This window comes from Rhinoderma darwinii, chromosome 4, assembly GCF_050947455.1.
Source record: "Rhinoderma darwinii isolate aRhiDar2 chromosome 4, aRhiDar2.hap1, whole genome shotgun sequence".
In the NCBI taxonomy this organism is placed as follows: domain Eukaryota; kingdom Metazoa; phylum Chordata; class Amphibia; order Anura; family Rhinodermatidae; genus Rhinoderma; species Rhinoderma darwinii.
Genome location: NC_134690.1, coordinates 211,401,323 through 211,421,232, shown reverse-complemented (window position 1 = coordinate 211,421,232; position 19,910 = coordinate 211,401,323). Strand labels below are relative to the sequence as shown.

Sequence of the window (19,910 nt, the reverse complement as noted above, 5' to 3'; positions counted from 1 at the left end):
GTGCTACGTCTCGGGTTATATTGAACCCTACATTAGGCTAGGGCTGAAATGGAAGGAAATATGCAGCAAACCCCCCCCCCCCCCCCTTTTAAAAATAAATAAATAAATTGTTAGAAATATCTTTTATTTTTTTATGGTTTGTCTTATCTTTTTAGTTTTATAGAATCTGCAAATTTTGGAAAATGGTTACTGATTCATGAGACCTTAAAGAGGTTCGGTCACCAGATTATAAGTGCCCTATCTCCTACATAATCTGATTGCTGCTGTAATATAGAGAAGTGTTTTTATTTTGAAAATCAATCATTTTTGAGCAAGTTATGAGCAATTTTATATTTATGCTAATTAGTTTCTTAATGGACAACTGGGCGTTTTTTACCTTTTTGACCAAGTGGGCGTTGTTAAGAGGAGTGTATGACACTGACCAATCGGCGTCATACACTTTTCTCCATTCATGTCCATTTGTACTCGCGAGATCACGCTGTTATGTCACAAACACCCACATTAACTATACTGAAGTGTCTTGAGAGTGAATAGACAACACCTCCAGCAAGGATGCGATGTCTATTCACACTCCCGACACTTCGGGAAAGTTTGTGTGGGACTTAATCACAGCACAACGTGATCTCGCGAGATCACATTGTGAATGACAGCACAGCCGGATCACGCTGTGCTGTGTGAATAAGTCCCACAAAAACTTTACCGAACTGTCGGGAGTGTAAATGGACATTGCGTCCTGGCTGGAAGTGGTCTATTCACTCTCAAGACACTAAAGTAAAGTTAATGTGGGTGTATGTGACAGCACAGCGTGATCTCGTGAGATCACGCTGTGCGGAGTACAAATGGACATGAATGGAGAGAAGTGTATGACGCTGATTGGTCATCGTCATACACTTCTCTACACAACGCCCACTCGGTCAAAAGGTAAAAAAACGCCCAGTTGTCTATTAAGAAACTAATTAGCATAAATATAAAATTGCTCATAACGTGTTCAAAAATGATCGTTTTTCAAAATAAAAACCACGTATCTACATTACAGCGCCGATCAGATTATGTAGGAGATAGGGCACTTATAATGTGGTGAGAGAGCTATTGTGCATTTTTTTGTTCCGAGAAGGCCATTATATTTTGCACCCAGGTCAATTTATGACTAAGATTAAATTTGTACCCATTTGTGCTATTAACACACAACAAAGTTTAGAAAATATAAATCCGTGAAATAGTTGCAGATTTTAATTGGTGTGGTGCAATGTGAATTCTTGAATATATCAAATGGCTGTAGACTACAAGGAGAACTTGAACAATAGGTGTAATTGCTTATTGTGGATAGGATTTAAAAATGCTTTTCATGCAACCGATGTAATTTCCATTAAATAGGTTTTCAGTAATTAGAATATTGATGGCATATCATTATAATTAGCATCTTATAAGGTACACCTTCATAGTAAGGATTTGGACTGCATTTTACTTTTCAGAGGAGCCCTGTGCATTGTGGCATGTTACTATACAAAGTACCTGAACTGTTCCAATAGCATTTCTATACAATGTTAATGATGGCTTTTCACAATATCTGCAAATAATATGGCGGTACATCACCATAAAAAGTTTAGCCTGGATTAAAACCACTGACAGGTGAAGTGATTAACATTATCCAGAAGCGTAGCTACATTCTCCAGCACCCGGGGCAAAGATTCAGTTTGGTGCCCCCCAACCTCTTTCCCGACATCTCCTTCCCTCTCGCCATGTTTGTTTTCTCTACCAATCAATGACGTGTCATTTCATTTACACATTTTTTTTTAAATGTAACTCGAGCATAAAAACATTTGTACATTTTACAAGCAATATAGTGCTATACACAACACCAGAACCAAGCTCAGTACATAAATACAGACCCAGAACCAAGCTCATTACATATATACAACACCAGCACAAATACAGCTCAATTTAGTGCAACCCCTGCCGTATAGGTTTGCACTAAATTGTTTCCAGCTCCCAGCATGCCCCGAACAATGGTAAGGATATGCTGGGTGATGCGGTTTCACAAAAAATAAATCATATAATCATACCACCTATCATCTCGCTGCAGATGATACAGGGACTACATTACTGATTAGAGGCAGAATAAACATTGACATTAAGTGACTCACTGGTGACGTCTCAGATTCTAGTTCTTTTTCTCCATCCGGTCCAGATCTCTACGATGACTTCTCCCGGTCACAGCCCATTTCTGCAGTTTGCCGCTCAGATGTCTTCAGCTTCTCACTTTTCCAACATTTCTACACCTATAAACAAAGATAAAGTTCTCATTATACCACACACTACGCCCCTAAATAGAATAGCGCCATACACTGCACCTCTAATTAGAATAGCACCATACAATGTGTACACACACACACACACACACACACACACACACACACACACACACAGTGCCCCCATATAGCCCACCCATGTATATAGTGTCCCACTATAGTGCTCCACAGCCCACACCTGTATATAGCCCACACCTGTATATAGTGCTCCACATATAGCCCACCCCTGTATATAGTGCTCCACAGATGGTCCACCCCTGTATATAGCCCCCCTGTAGATATGGCCCACCCCTGTATATAGTGCTTTACAGATAGCCCCCTGTATATAGCCCCCCCTGTATATAGTGATCCACAGATAGCCCACCCCTGTATATAGCCTCCCTGTAGATATAGCCCACCCCTGTAGATATAGCCCCCCCGTAGATATAGCCCCCCCTGTAGATATAGCCCCCCCTGTATATACCCCCCGTAGATATAGCCCACCCTGTATATACCCCCCCCCGTAGATATAGCCCACCCCTGTATATACCCCCCCGTAGTTATAGCCCACCCCTGTATATACCCCCCCGTAGATATAGCCCACCACTGTATATATAGCCCACCCCTGTATATACCCCCCCCCCGTAGATATAGCCCACCCCTGTATATACCCCCCCCCCGTAGATATAGCCCACCCCTGTATATACCCCCCCCCGTAGATATAGCCCACCCCTGTATATACCCCCCCCCCGTAGATATAGCCCACCCCTGTATATACCCCCCCCCCCGTAGATATAGCCCACCCCTGTATATACCCCCCCCCCCCGTAGATATAGCCCACCCCTGTATATACCCCCCCGTAGATATAGCCCACCCCTGTATATACCCCCCCCCCCCCGTAGATATAGCCCACCCCTGTATAAAACCCCCCCCCCCCCCCCCCCGTAGATAAAGCCACACACTTTTTTGAATTACAATAAAATAACAAACTTTAAACTCGCCTTAATCCCGTCAGCCAGCAATGGAGACCTGCTCTCTTCTGTGCAGGTCTCCTGTGGTTGAACGAAGCGTCTATGAAAGGTGCTGATTGGCTGGGCAGATGTCATTCAACGCCTTTCAATGAAGCAAGTGGCACTGCTTCACTCGTGGATAGGCACTGAATGCCCAGGCACGGAACGTACCCGGCCATTCATTGCTTCTAATTGTACCTGTGTCCTAAAGACGCTGGTACAATTCTAGTGCAGGAGGGGGTGGTGCTGGCGCCCCCCTTTAAGTTGCGCCCAGGGCACATGCCCCGCCTGCCACCCCCCTAGCTACGCCCCTGCATTATCTTATTCTAATGGTGCCTGTCAAGGAGTTAGATATATTTATCATCAAGTGATCACTCAAGTCTTAAAATGAATGTGTTTGAAGCAGGAAAAATGGATATATGTAAGGAACTGAGCGACTTTGACAGGGGCCAAATTGTACCACTTTTGGCATGGACTAACTACTGCATACCCGGAACATTCTTCCAAACTTGGAATTTTGGAGATGCTCTGACCCAGTCTTATAACCATCATCTGAATGTTTAGATGCCTGGGTCAGAGCATCTCCAAAATGCCAAGTCTGATAGTGTTTCGGGTACCAAAAGAGGTCCAAGGAAGGTCAACCGATGAACTTGCGACCAGGATATGGGTACACAAGACTCTAGTGGGAAATGAAGGCTAGCTCATCTGGTTTGATCCGACAGAAGAGATCCTGTAGCCCAAAATGCAGAATAAGTGAATGTTGGTTATGATAGACAGGTGTCAACAGTGCATCACAGCTTGCTGCAGACTGGTCAGAGTGCCTATGCCGACCCCAGTCCACCATCAAATGTACCTTGAATAGGCACTTGTAGGGCTTAACAGGAGACTGTAAAATGATTATATACGGCAATACCTCAGATCGTTGGTTCAAATTCCTTAGGGGAGTAATAAAAAAAAATATACCAAAGAAGTGTTAGTTTTTAGTAGTGTATAAAAAATATTAAAAGTTTTAAAAAAAAACTAAAAACTTTTTCACATTTATCCTCTAAAGTAATGTTTTTTTAATAAACTTAATTGGTATCACTGCATACCTAAAAGTTAACATTTTTGGCTTTTTTTGTGAGATCAGCCAAGATAAACTTTGTCTATACCTGTATTACAATCTAACATTACTTTAACCGCACTGTGAATGGCGTAAAAAAATAAATAAATGAAACTGCCAGAATCAGGTTTTGTTTTGTTTTTTTGTGACTTTAGCTCTAAAAATTTATTTTTTTAATAAAGTAGCCAAAAAGTTGTATGTACCAAAATATGGTACCAATTAAAACTACAGCCTGTCCCGCAAAAAAAAATAATCCCCCCTCACTGCTCAATCGATGAAAAAATTATTTTTTTTTAAACAAATATTTTTTAGTAAACATTAAAAAAAACCTAGATAAATTTGGTATAGCTGTAATTGTATTGAGCCAGAGAATAAATTCAAGTTGCCAGTTTTTTCCAATTCGACCCCACAAAGATTTTTTTTTTGGCTGTGTATTACAGTTGCGCGCACAGACGGCTGTAACACAGGACGAGAATGCTCGTCCTAATGCGCCAAGTACTCGCCGCTCAGGACAAGCATTCTCGACCTGTGTCGGCAACCAGTTAAAGAGCATGCCGTTTTAGTTTGAACACCCGCTTTCCAAAAGCCATACATTTTACATTTTTCCATCAATAGAGTGGTGTGAGGGTTTATTTTTTGCGGGAGGAGTTTTTATTGGTACTATTTAAAGTACCATATAATGTACTGGGAAACTAGAAAAAAAAATCTTTGTGGGGTTGAATTGGAAAAAACTGGCAACTTAATATTCTGTGGCTCAATACAATTACAGCTATACCAAAATTATCAAAGCCCATAACTTGTACAGCCAGACACCCCAGGGTCCATTGAAGGACCCTAGGACTGTCTGAACATATTTCCTGTTGTTAGGGCATACTGAGGTGTGCCCTAACAACTGCCTCAGTACACAGGCTAATGTACTAGTATATAGATCTATGCCAGTACATTAGTTACAAAATGATAAATCATTTTATGGGATTAAAAAAAAAGTGAAATGAATGTAAAAACTTTTTATGATCAATAAAGTAAAAAAAATACACTTTTTATAATAAATAAATAAACTTTTTAAAATGTAAGTCCCAAAACATGAAATAATATAGACATATTTAGTATCACCACGACCGTAACAACCTGTACAACAAATGAATAACATTATTTATGATCGGTGTATGGTGTAAAAAAAAATAAATATTAAAACTGCCGCGGAACTGCTTTTTTTCTGTATTTTCGCCAAAATAAAAATTTATAGAAATTAAACGATTATGTATTTGTACCAAAAAATGGTACCTACATAAAGTACAACTCGTCCTGCAAAAAACAGTCTCATACAACTACGTCGTACAAAAAATAAGAGTTATGAGCGTCGGGATGCAAAGAGGGAAATGTAAAAAAAAATTATTCTGTCCTCGAGGCCAAAATTGGCCGTGTCCTTAAGGGGTTAAAGGGTTAAATACTGTCAAGTTTTATTTGTTTACTGTACTTCATTTCTCAACAGGACTTTACTGCACAGAATTCAGAAGCTGAAAGCGATCATGTATAATCTTTCCAAAAAGCAGGCTTACCGCCCCACAAGTCCAACGTATGACACCTTGTACCAGGATGTTCACAACTACCTCAACAGCATTGGCAAGATGACTTCCATCCAGGATTTTGCTACACGTCTTTTAAAGGCCCTCAGTGGGAAGGGTATAAAGTCACGGCAAGGTATACTCCACCTGCTGGCTGAAGAGGTCACATGGCAGCGATCTCAACAACAGTTCAGAAAGCGTCTTTCAGAGGATTATTCTCTATATCCAGATATGGTAACTCCTCTTCAAGCTGCCATTTTGCAAATGCAACATGGAATAAGAGTAATAGCCTCTGAGCTCTACGTCACAATGAACAGCGCTTTAATTTCTCCATCTAAAATAACAAATCTGATTGTTTCACTTCTCGCTTTTCCATCTACATCTGAAGCATTTCCAACATACTATTCACATGCCGACAGTTTGTGTTCAGTTGGCTCCCTTGACATCCTGAAAGGCCTTAAAAAACTTTCCCAAAAATATCCCTGCAAAGACCGACCACCACATGGGAGGGATCTGAGTTGTTGCCTAACTAAAGAGCAGCTTCTTGTTAATGGATTGCTCTTTCTACGCACTCATATTCTTTCCAAAGGGGAAATGGATCAAAAGTCTCTGAAGCTTTTCAGGCACATATGTCAGGTCAGTGTTTCCTCACTTAGTTTGTATTTTTTGTTTGAACTGTCAAGAATGTGTATTTCACCTTCATAATTTTATGTACTGATGTTTTAATTCTTTTTGTATGTGTGTGTGTTTATATATATTATAATATATATATGTGTATGTATATATATATATGTGTATGTATACATACACACACACACACACACACACACACACACACACACACAACGTACACAAAAAAACAGTACATAAACTTATATTCTTATTATTATTAAACATATATTTATTTTTTAGGCCATTATCAATGAGTGGGATGAGCAAGAGCAGAGTTCTAGAGAGCAGGAACGGCAAGAAAGCAGCCTCTATAAATACAAGAGCAAAAGTCTTGGATCTGGTATTACAGAAGATGAAGAAGAGGAGAGAGAATTCCGCATGCGATTTCCAGTTTATGATCAGGTATGATCTTGTCTAAGAAAATGTACTTGTGCTGAGCATGGGTAAATGTCACACGGTTATATTTGTCCTTTCGTTCTTTGAATGTATTGCCAACAATATATAGGTAATGGAAATACAGAGTTGGAGCAGCACTGTGGCTGTATTCGCCAATCAGGGCTGGTGCTAAGCTTCAAAATAAGGAGTGACCCCACCTTGTACTACACCATCAAAAAAAGAGCAACGAAGCAGCCCTCAAAGTGAAGCGGGTTTGTTCATCAGACATTCTACAGCGTTTCACCTTCTCAATGAAGGCATTATCATTGAGAAGGTGAAACGTAGATGATGTCTGGTGAATAAACTCACTTCACTTTTTGAGTGCTGCTTCGTTGCCCTTTATTTCATGGCAGCTATATTGTATATAATATAATTATATATATATATATATATATATATATATATATATATATATATATATAATGTATACACGTTACTGTGCTCTTTCTATTTCACTTGTTAACTTGCTGAATGTCTGTACTTTGCATTTAGTCGCCATTCTTTCCCCAAGATATCGATGTATGGACATGTTTATATAAGCACTGTATATGGAAGTGCTGCTTGTATACCCAGCACATCCATAGACTATTATACAAAGGTCATATAGCTGAGATCTTGGATACTAAATTTAAATTCAAAGTTAAATAACAAATGTTCAATATCAAATCAGAGCAATTTCGTTATTACAGTAAAATCCTATAGATTCCCTTTTCAAAAGCAGCTGTTGTGTGTCTATCCTCTCTTAGATAAACATGAATTATACACCAGTCCCATTTGTTTCTAAATTGTAATGTACAATTTCTTAAAATTTTACTTCTTTGCTTACTTATAGGATTTTGCAGACATAACCGAACAATTAAGTCTGGATGATCTTATGGAGACACAAGGCAGTGATATTCAAGTAGATCAGTCTACAGTAGTGTCTGAGAGCTCAGTAAAAACGGTGATGCTCATTCATCAGCAGCTCTGCTTAAGTGTCGCCAGATCTCTTTGGTATCACCAGAAGCCAGCACAGCATTTAACCAGATATTACCTGAGCGTGTTCCTGTCTGGTTACCAGACCAGTGCCTCCCTTATAGAATCACTTTACCCTCTCATAGGTATGAACATTGTTATATTGCGAACATTTAGTGGTATGGGTGTAGTGGGAAACTTTACTGTCGTGTAGAAACACTGATTTAAGCAACTTGACTTTATTGTTAATTTGTCAAAAAATATATATATATTTTTTTTATTGTCTGGACAGCATACGCTTTATTTATTTTTTTTTTGTTTATAGCCATATATAAAAATCCTTAAATATTTCTGAAATCTAGTGGCCAAATAGTCTACACTGTACTGGATAAGCATCTTGTTTTACAACCTACAGTGAATGTTATCGGCTCACTATCTTTAGCATGCAGAGGACTAATGACAGAATGACGGGTCTGTTGTGGTGTATCAAAAAAGAAACAAAAGGGGGAATGTAGACGAAGCATTGCAGGGGCCTTTTTACACGAACCAATGCTTGGGAAAACGAGCGTTCAAAAAACTTCCCTTTTTCCACAAAGTAATGTTACAAAAAATGAGTTAACATGACTGTTATCGCCGTAAAGTTATGTAACCCGCTCTGAACGCCGTAAAAAAAAAAAATTAAAACAAGAAATGTAGGTTTTTTTTTTGTCATCTTCGCTCCCGCAAAAGGTGGATTTAAAAGCGATTTAAAAAAGTTGCATGTACCCTAAAATGCTACCAATAAAAACTACAGCTTGCCCTACAAAAAATAAGTCCTCACATCGCTCAATCGCCGGAAAAATAAAGTTATAGCTCGCCGAATATGGCAACACAATTTTTTTTTTATAAGCGTAATATCAAACCGTAGAATAAAGTGTAAATTAAATTTTTACGGCCTGATGGAAGTCGTAAAAACGAAACCCCCAAAAACAGCCGCCATTACTGTTTTTTGCTCATTTTACCCTTCAGTTTCCCAGTACATTATGTGATACATTAAATTTTGCCATGAAAAACTACAACTTGTCCCACGAAAAACGAGCCCTTGTACTACCATGTAGACAAAAAAATTAAGAATTATGGCTTTTGGAAGGCGGGGAGGAAAAAAAACGAAAAGTGGCCGATTCATTAAGGGGCTTAAAGAGGCTCTGTCACCAGATTTTGCAGCCCCTATCTGCTATTGCAGCAGATCGGCGCTGCAATGTAGATTACAGTAACGTTTTTATTTTTAAAAAACGAGCATTTTTGGCCAAGTTATGACCATTTTTGTAGTTATGCAAATGAGGCTTGCAAAAGTCCAAGTGGGTGTGTTTAAAAGTAAAAGTCCAAGTGGGCGTGTATTATGTGCGTACATCGGGGCGGTTTTAATACTTTTACTAGCTGGGCGTTCTGATGAGAAGTATCATCCACTTCTCTTCAGAACGCCCAGCTTCTGCCAGATCACGCTGTGACGTCACTCACAGGTCCTGCATCGTGTCAGACGAGCGAGGACACATCGGCACCAGAGGCTTCAGTTGATTCTGCAGCGGCATCGGCGTTAGCAGGTAAGTCGATGTAGCTACTTACCTGCAAACGCCGATGCTGCTGCAGAATCAACTGAAGCCTCTGGTGCCGATGTGTCCTCGCTCGTCCGACACGATGCAGGACCTGTGAGTGACGTCACAGTGTGATCTGGCAGAAGCTGGGCGTTCTGAAGAGAAGTGGATGATACTTCTCGTCAGAGCGCCCAGCTAGTAAAAGTATTAAAAACGCCCCGATGTACGCACATAATACACGCCCAGTTGTACTTTTACTTTTAAACACACCCACTTGGACTTTTGCAAGCCTCATTTGCATAACTACAAAAATGGTCATAACTTGGCCAAAAATGCTGTTTTTTAAAAAATAAAACCGTTACTGTAATCTACATTGCAGCGCCGATCTGCTGCAATAGCAGATAGGGGTAGCAAAATCTGGTGACAGAGCCTCTTTAAGAGAGAAGTACAGTTTTGAAGGCAATTTTTTTTTTTTTGCCTTTTGAAGTACCGCTTTATCGATCTATCAAAAATAATATGCCTTCAAAAGTTTACATGGCTTTTAAATTCTATGCTTTTTTTCATTGTAATAATCTTAGGGCCAAATACCCACAGCACCGTATATTTAAATATAAAGTACATTTTTAAACTGATTTTTGATAAATTATAATGTAATGTGTATATTTATTGCATTATATAAGAAAAGACTACACTTGTGCTGCCACCTGGTTGCCCTTTCTCTAGATTCTAGCCTACATTTATCACTTATCTAAATGTATTCTTTTTGCCTTTCATTTGAAAGTTTATGTTTTTAAACTTTGTTGTTTTTTTCAGGGGCTGATTTCAATGATCATATTCTCAGCAGTCATTTACTGGCTAGCACTCTCCTGCAGAACACAATATTGGGCAACAGTACCTCAGACCTTATACTACAGCACGAAGGCCCTTATGACTTTTATCAGCATCCTAATATCGATCAGGTTAGGCAGTGCCAGTGTCTGCTGAGTCGCTTCAGCGAAGAGGTGAATAAGTTGCTGGTAGATTGGCCAGATCACCCTGCTTTGGTTCAGGTGAGGAAAGCGTTTTCGCAAGCTCAGATAGGTCCTTGAAAACAAAGTAAAGCTAGAATTCTGTATGTCACAAAAGATATTGTGAATATTCCTAAAAGGGAATGTCAACCCTTAACCCCTTGACACATTATCAAGTACATGTGTATGTGATAAGTGTCATATGGGAGTATGGAGGCCGCTCACGTGCCCTCCGTACCCTGCGGGTGTCAGCTGTGTTTTACAGCTGACAGCCCTGACTAATGGCCGGGAACAGCGAGACACTGAATTTGGCCGAGAGGGCCTGGCTTGCAATCTCCATTCTAGTTTATCCCAAAGGTGTTCAATGAGGTCAGGGCTCTGTGCAGGCCAGTTAAGTTCTTCCACACTGAACTCACCCAACCGTGGCTTTATGGACCTTGCTTTGTGCACTGGGCCACAGTCCTGCTGGAACAGAAAATATCCTTCCCCAAACTGTTCCCACAAAGTTGTCAGCATACAATTGTCCAATAATTATCTTCGTATACTGATGCATTAAGATTTCTCCTCACTGGAATGAAGGGGCCTACACCAACCCCTGAAAAGCAACCCCATAGCATTATCTTTGCTTCACCAAACTTTACAGTTGGCACAATGCAGTCAGGCAGGTAAGTTTCTCCTGGCATTTGCCAAAATTTAGACTCGTCCATCAGACCACCAGATAGAGAAGGGTGATTGATCACTCCACGGAACACGTTTCCACTGCTGCAGAGTCCAGTGGTGGCGTGCTTTACTCCACTCCATCTGACGCTTGGCATTGTGCTAGTTGATGATAGGCTTGTATGTAGCTGCTCAGCCATAGAAACTCCTGGTGCACAGTGTTTGTGCGGATATTAATTCTGGAGGAGGTTTGGAACCCTGCAGTTGAGTGAGCAGAGCATTGGCGACTTAGTTGCACTGCGCACCTCAGCAATCTTTGACCCCACTCTAATTTTACATGGTCTGACATTTCGTGGCTGAGTTGCTGTGATTCCTAAACGCTTCCACTTTGCAATAATAACACTCACGGTGGATTTGTGAAATTTCTTCTCTCCTAGATATTCCACAAACTAACTTGTATTGAACTGTAAAAAGAAAAGCCAAAATATCACAGGATTGGACAAAATATGGCTGTACGCCTCAATAGGACTTGATCCAAAGTCCCTTGGAGTAGGCAAAAAGAGAGCGAGGCAGCACTTCCAAATTAGAGCTTTATTCACCCAATGCGATGTTTCAGTCCAGCAGGACTAATGTCGCATTGGGTGAATAAAGCTCTTATTTGTATTTTGGAAGTGCTGACTCGCTCTCTTTTTGTTTTTTAACTGTGACATCCTATTACAGTACCACGCTCGAATTCTTTGGAATAACCCATTCTTTCACAAATGTTTGTAAAGGCAGATTACATGGCTAGGTGCTTGGTTTTATACACCTTTGGCAGTGGGACTGAATGACACCCCAAAATTCAATGATTAAGAGGTGTGTCCCAATACGTTTGTCCATACAGTGTATGTCTCTGTAGGGGATTTGAATCTCTATCAGAAAAAAAACCCACTCAGAACTCTATAAAGATATATTAAGAAATTACTCCGCACAAAATTTTGCACCTAAAATCAACATAAGAAAGCAGGGATTCTAGGTATGGTATTCAACACAATTTTTTTCTTTCCTCCTTATCAGCACACCATTTTCACCACATTATAATTCAACTTCAGAATTTAATGTGTATGCCCGCACTGAATTATCCACGATGACAATGCGAGATTATTCATATTTTATATTAACCATTATCTTGCTGGGACACTTTTTACACTTTTGACATACACAAATAATTCTAAATACAAAAATCATCTCATCTCCATACCTATATATTTTCTGAAAATTATTTGAACAAATACTGAAAAAATTATGTTTGTAGCTAAAAGTCTGACAATCAGAGCCTGAGATGCACACCAACACCTAAAATAAATGCAATAAATGTGCAGTGTCCATATATACCATTTATGCCTAGGTCTAGTGATCAAAACTGAAGAGATCAAAAATCTGAGTCCGAGTAGACCGTCTGATTTAGATTGTAATGAAAAGAAGTAATCCTCTTTTATTTTGTCTTTTTATCTACAGCTTTTGGTTATAACTGACAGGATTCAAGGATTTTCACTCTCCGGCCCTCTTTCCAAATTTTTAAATGGTTTGGAAATTCTTTTAGCAAAATCTCAAGTAAGTTCAAATATGTTGCTCTTATTACGCATTTCAAATCCAGCATTTTAAATTTTCTCAATTCGGTGAGGGATTCAAATACAGTATTAGGGCTTGTTCTCATCTGCATTAGGAGCCTCTGTTGCAGATTCTGTCTGCGCCTTTTTTATCGGGCAGAATAACGGACACCATGACGGAAAAGCAACGGAACCCACTAAAGTCTATGGGTTTTGAATGGTGTCGGGCATGGAAGGGATCTAGTGGCTCTGGTTTTTCATGGTCCTGCTCCGAAGATGCAGAGCAATGGAAAGCCAGAATGCAGATGTGAATATAGCCTAAATTAAAAACCTGCAGTAGTTTTACAAAAATGCATTCTTTTAATATGTAACTCATCTCATTCAGCTTTTGCCCAGTGATGTTGAGCTCTTCTTCCACCCACCCTGTATAACCTTGATTCTGCTTCTTTTTCACACAGTGCTTCACTCTAGAGCATTATATTTATTATCCGATTCGGTATTGTATAGGAAATACCATAATCGTATGTAGATGCCAAAATGGCTCACGAAGGTGGTTTTTAGTGGTCAGGCGGCAGAACCAGCTTATCAGTCGGAATGACATATTGTCTCAAATTGGGGGCTCAATGTTCTGATTAAAGGGGCTTTCAGGGACTTTGGATAATGTTTTATTGGGTTTGTAATTGAAGAGTAATGAATTTCCACTAAAACTTCCATATAGTTTCCTCTTTTCAAACTGATAGTTTTGTGTCTAACGCTGATTCTTGCTTACAATCCTGCATAATGATTCTCATTTGAGGACACAGACCGTGGGTTTATGCTGTTGCCACTAGGAGACGTGACGCTAAGACTAAAGTGTTGGCCCCTCTTACGGTATATACTCCTCTTACAGGCACTGTGCTAGTCCGTATTGGCTAAGTGTCCATAGCCGGCTGTCCTACCTTTTTGTATGTTAGTTTATTTTTTGCATCATCTTTTCTTCTAGCAAGGTAACGTTTCTCACTTGCCCCCTACTTTTCTCCAACGTCTTGCAGGCGCTCAGTGTGTCAACACACTTGTACTCCTGCCATTCTGAAGACAAAGGCACAAGCTACTCGGTTTTTCACCAGCGTACGGGTTATTCCCCCTTTGCTCCACACCAGTGTTCCACCTCGTTCCCCTTTGCTCCACACCAGTGTTCCACCTCACCGCAGCTGGCACATGGAGGGGACTTCTGCTAGTTATACATTCTGGGGACTCTGGATACACTGCATCACAGAAACTATCCAGGGCTGTTGGTGCTGGGACAGAGGGGTTAATTTTCTCCAAATTGATAGGATGGGGTGCCAAAGGCATATCCTTCATTCCCAAACCCTTCTCAACCCTAGAAAACTAGGTAACCTCAGGTGGCCACAATCCTGCCTCTTGCAGAATATTTAATCAGACTCCGTTACTAGTTTTTTCCCAGTTGCAACTGAGCATCGTGGTGACCCCCTATACTGCGTTGTCAGACACCAGAAGGGAATCCTACCGACGGGTTCCTTATATAGTTCACTTTGTCCCACATGTGGCAAAATATTCTCATGTGATCAAGCTGCTCCTCTGTGTGATGCTTGGCCTGAAAGCCGGCATGCATTTGTGGACGCCCACCCTGTGGCCCAACCAACTCAGCGACCCCCTAGCAATTCCTAATGCTGAAGCTGAACAGCAAAGGGCTCATTCCCTCTCCAGGGTCGTCGGCGACCTCTTTACAACTTTCTGGAGATTTTCCGACAACGTCTTCGCGTGTCAGGCCCCCTAAATGGGTCAGATCCGTGCTGTCTCACCCGCCTTGATTGCCACATGCCTCATCATTCTGCCCCTCCAGGGGACTTATCTGCCACTTCTTCCACTCACCGGGAACCCTTGTCATTGGATTCCAATTCAGAGCTGGATGACTACCAATTTCTCCAAGTTCACTTAAAAAGAGAAACCTACACAATGGCGCAGACATAGGGCATTATCCCACATTTGAAATGGTCAAGAATAAGAGACTATTGAATAGTGCTCACCTGGTGATGTCGTGCTAGGAGCACGGCATACATAGTTAGTACGGTTAAAAAAAAGACACGTCCATCGAGTTTAACCAAGGGATGGGAAAAGGGAAGGTAAAAATTTCTACACATGGGAGCTAATATATTTTTTGTTCCAAGAAATTATCTAAGCCAGTTTATAACTGCCCTATCTTCTACCTAATATAATAGGTGCTTTAATGTAGATAAGTCATGTGTTGTTATTTAAAAAAAACTTTTATTTTTGACAGTTATGAGCATTTTAAGTGTTATGCAAACTTGTTCTTGATGCCCAAGTGGGTGTTTTTTTACTCTTGACCAATTTGGCATAGTAAAGAGTGTATGACGCTGACCAATCGGTGTCATACACTTCTCTTCATTAATGTCCAGCTTAATCCACAGCACAGCGTGATCTCGCAAGATCACGCTGTGCTGTCACTTACTCCCGTAGTTCATCCATACTCCCGTCGCTTGTGTGAAGGAACTACGGGAGTAAGTGACAGCACAGCGTGATCTTGCGAGATCACTCTGCTGTGGATTAAGCTGGTCATGAATGAAGAGAAGTGTATGACGCTGATTGGTCAGCGTCATACACTTCTCTTTACTACGCCCACTTGGTCAAGAGTAAAAAAAACGCCCCCTTGGGAATTAAGAACAAATTTAACACTTAAAATGCTTATAACTTTGTCAAAAATAAACGTCTTTTTTAGAAAAAAAAAAACAACACACTACTTACCTACATTAAAGCGCCTATTCGATTAGGTAGAAGATAGGGCAGTTCTAAACGGGTGACAGAGCCTCTTTAAAGGAGTTTTCCAGGAAGTGACATTTTTTCTTAGGGGCTTCAGATAAAATAAATAAAACAAAACGCAGTACTTACCCACCGTTGTCCCCGAGGATCCAGTGCTGTCACTCCGGCAGCAGTCCCGCTGCTTGTTTACATGCATATAGCATGTAACCACCTTCAGCCAGTCAGAGGGCTCAGCGGGGCTCTCTGGTGACTAATTGTATTTCCTGCATAATGGCAGAAATACAATATATGACCTACTGAGCCCTCTGATTGGATGCAGCGGTCTCATGCTACGTGCATGTAAACAAGCACCTGGATTGCCACTGGAGTAACAGCGCTGGATCGCCAGGGGCAAGGATGTAGTAGAACTTATAACCTATGTGAAACTGAGTAATCCAAATTTATTTTCTCCAATAGGACTGGGAAGAAAATGCTAGCCGGAATGTGTCTCTGCGACAGAATCTTGATGAAATTACACAGCTTATTATCCAGTGGCGTAAACTTGAACTGAAGTAAGTTTTTTATTTTTTTTCTGTGTTTTTTTTGTTGTTATCTGATCCTTAGTTACAGCCTGTATTATAATCCTGCTGCATTCTGATTCTTGCTGGTTGTTACTGTAACCCAATGACCGATACTCTAGAACTCCTTAATAACCATTGACGGATAGATCAGTCACAAGCAGGTGCTAGTTCCCACTTCGTGATGAATATATCCGTCACTCTGACCTCGTGAGTACTGCCACTGTGGGTACGGTCACTGTACCCACGAGCTCAGTGGGAGGAGCACAGATGTTAACCCCTTCGCGCTCAGGTCAGTAATAGTACGTCCTGCTAAGTAGAACGTTCGCGCTCAGGTCAGTACTATTACTGACCTGAGTAAACACGGCGCCATCTTTCCCCGGCGCGTGTCTGAGCTGTGATACCTGCTGTTTCCGACAGCAGGCTATCACAGCTTAGTGTGCAGGGACCGATCGCGGTGGTCCCCGCCGATTAACCCCTTAGAAGCCGCGTTCAATAGCGATCGCGGCTTCTTAGGGGTTAAGCTGCCATCGCCGGCCTGCTACACGATAGCGGGCCGTAATGGCTACTATGGCAACCAGAATCCTAACAATGGACTCTGGCTACGCCATCGACGGAAGCCTAGTGGGTCCCGACAAAATCAGGACCCACTATGCTTGCTGTCAGCGAACAGCTGACAGCTCTAATACACTGCACTACGCATGTAGTGCAGTGTATTAGAATAGCGATCAGAGCCTCCTGCTCTCATGTCCCCTAGTGGGACAAAGTAAAAAAAGTGTGAAAAAGTAAAAAAAAGTTGTGTAAAAATAAGAAAATAAAAGATTTAAAAGTAATAAAAGTAAAAGTCCCCCTTTTTCCCTTATCAGTTCTTTATTATTAATAAAAATATATAAATAAACAAATAAACTATACATAATTGGTATCGCCGCGTCCGTAACGTCCTGAACTACAAAACAATGTCGTTATTTATCCCGCACGGTGAACGCCGTAAGAGAAAATAATAATAAACCGTACCACAATCACAATTGTTTGGTCACTTCACCTCCCAAAAAATGGAATAAAAAGAGATCAAAAAGTCGCATGTACCTAAAAATTGTACTGATCGAAACTACAGTTCGTTACGCAAAAAATAAGTCCTCGCACGGCTTTATTGATGGTAAAATAAAACAGTTATGGCTCTTAGAATAAGGTAACACAAAAAATTAATTATATTTTACAAAATGTATTTTATTGTGCAAACGCCATAAGACATAAAATAAAACTATAAACATCTGGTATCGCCGTAATCGTATCGCCCCGCAGAATAAAGTGAATATGTCATTTATAGCGCACGGTGAACGCTGTAAAAAAAATTGAATAAAAAACAATAGTAAAATTGCTGTTTTTTTAGTCACCACGCCACCTAAAAATAGAATAAAAACTGATCAAAAAGTCGCATGCACCCCATGAAAACTACAATGCATTCCTCAAGGGGTCTAGTTTCCAAAAAGGGGTCACTTTTGGGGGGTTTCCACTGTTTTAGCACCACAAGACCTCTTCAAACCGGACATGGTGCCTAATAAATTAAATTAAATAAATTAAATGTCACCTCTACTTTGCTCTAAATTCCTGTGAAACGCCTAAAGGGTTAATAAACTTTTTAAATGCTGTTGTGAATACTTTGAGGGGTCTAGTTTCTGAAATGGGGTGTTTGATAGGGGTTTCTAATATATGGGCCCCTCAAAGCAACTTCAGAACTGAGCTGGAAACTAAAAAATAAAATAAAAATGAGGCAATACTTCGCTTCTTACATTATACTGATAATGAGCCGTGCCCACCCCGAGATGACCCCAGTTTTGACCGTTTGTATAAACGGAGACCCCTATTAGACCGTTTCAGTGCCCGGTTTTCCCAGCATTCACCCCCGAGAAGTGTATTTCTATAGATGAGTCCTTGGTACATTTGAAAGGGAGGCTTCAATTCCGCGAGTACCTGCCGGGTAAGAGGGCAAGGTATGGCGTGAAGATGTATAAGCTGTGCGAGAGTGCATCAGGGTATACCTACAAATTTAGGATATATGAAGGGAAGGACACCAGTTCTCAGCCCCCAGAATGCCCCCCCTTACTGGGAGTTAATACAAAAATTGTGTGGGATTTGGTGCACCCACTGCTGGACCAGGGTTACCACCTCTACCTGGATAATTTTTATACCAGCGTCTCACTCTTCAACTGCCTCGCTTCCAGAAGTCCTGCGGCATGCGGCACTGCTAGAAGAAACCTGAGAGGCCTCCCTAAGACTCTGCTTGGGCAAACCCTCAGAAGGGGTGAGAGCAGGGCACAATCTAGCAGCAACATATTGTGTGTCAAGTACAAGACCAGGGAGATGCCACACCAGTACCCATGTACCTGTACGAGGTACCAATACAGGGACCCCCAAACTAGACTGCATCCTGGACTACAATAGGTACATGGGAGGGGTGGACTTGTCAGATCAAGTCCTGAAGCCTTACAGTACTTCTGGAAGCGGGGCCACAGGCATCGTACCAGGGCAACACTTTTTAGGAGAAGTTCCCCAAACTGGCAAGAAGGGAAAAAGTCAAAAGAGGTGCAGAGTCTGCTATAAGAGGGGGATAAGGAAGGACACAATATATCAATGTGACGCGTGTCCCGAAAAACCAGAGCTCTGTATGAAAGAGTGTTTTCAAATTTATCATCCATCCCTTTATTTTTAATTTACCCCAGTTTTACTCGCTCTGATCCACTTCGCACAGCTTACCCCTCCTCCTCTTTCCCCTCTGAGCCCTGCTGTGTGCCCAGGCAGCTGATAACAGCCACATGTAGGGTATTGCCGTACCCGGGAGAGCCAACATTACAGTTTATGGGGTGTAGGTCTCCGGTGGCACATGCTGGGCACAATATATCGGACACTGACATGGCATATATATAGAAAATTGCAAATCTCACTCTGCACCATCTGCTGCGCATTATCTTTTACACAATACCTGTGGGGTCAAAATGCTCACTACACCTCTAGATGAATTCCTTAAGGGGTGTCGTTTTTAAAACGGGGTCACTTCTCGGGGGTTTCAACTGTACTGATACCTCAGGGGCTTCTGCACACACGACTTAGCACCAGAAAATTCCCAGTAGGCCACATGGTGGTCCTTTCCTTCTGAGCCCTCCCATGGGCCCAAACGGCAGTTTATCACCACAAATGGGGTATTGCCGCACTCAGGACAAATTGGGCAACAAATTGGGGCATTTTATTCCTTGTGAAAATAAGAAATTTTGAGCCAAAACTACCTCTTATTGGAAAAAATTTCATTTTTTTGAATTCACAGCCCAATTCAAATAAATTCTGTGAAAAAACTGTGGGGTCTAAATGGTCACAACACCCATAAATAAATTCTTTGAGGGGTGTAGTTTCCAAAATGGGGTGAATTCTGGTGGGTTTCCATTGCTTTGATACCTTTGGGGCTCTGCAAATGCGACATGGCACCCGAAAACCAATCCAGCAAAATCTGGGCTCCAAAGAACACATAGCGCTCCTTTCCTTCTGAGGCCTCCCATGGGCCCAAACGGCAGTTTATCACCACAAATGGGGTATTGCCGCACTCAGGACAAATTGGGCAACAAATTGGGGCATTTTATTCCTTGTGAAAATAAGAAATTTTGAGCCAAAACTACCTCTTATTGGAAAAAATTTCATTTTTTTGAATTCACAGCCCAATTCAAATAAATTCTGTG

At 41.1% G+C, this 19,910-nt stretch overlaps 1 protein-coding gene across 8 annotated transcripts in view; it reads left to right on the top strand.

Moving 5' to 3' along the window:
• MDN1 (midasin AAA ATPase 1) overlaps positions 1 to 19,910 on the top strand; it is a 314,285-nt gene that overhangs the window by 214,993 nt on the left and 79,382 nt on the right. For all 8 annotated transcript variants that reach the window (XM_075862158.1, XM_075862156.1, XM_075862153.1 and 5 more), the window contains exons 63-68: positions 5,893 to 6,601; positions 6,878 to 7,039; positions 7,905 to 8,172; positions 10,411 to 10,646; positions 12,759 to 12,854; positions 16,085 to 16,179. In XM_075862158.1, the coding sequence (XP_075718273.1) occupies positions 5,893 to 6,601; positions 6,878 to 7,039; positions 7,905 to 8,172; positions 10,411 to 10,646; positions 12,759 to 12,854; positions 16,085 to 16,179 (1,566 nt within the window). The remainder of the gene's footprint in view (positions 1 to 5,892; positions 6,602 to 6,877; positions 7,040 to 7,904; positions 8,173 to 10,410; positions 10,647 to 12,758; positions 12,855 to 16,084; positions 16,180 to 19,910) is intronic.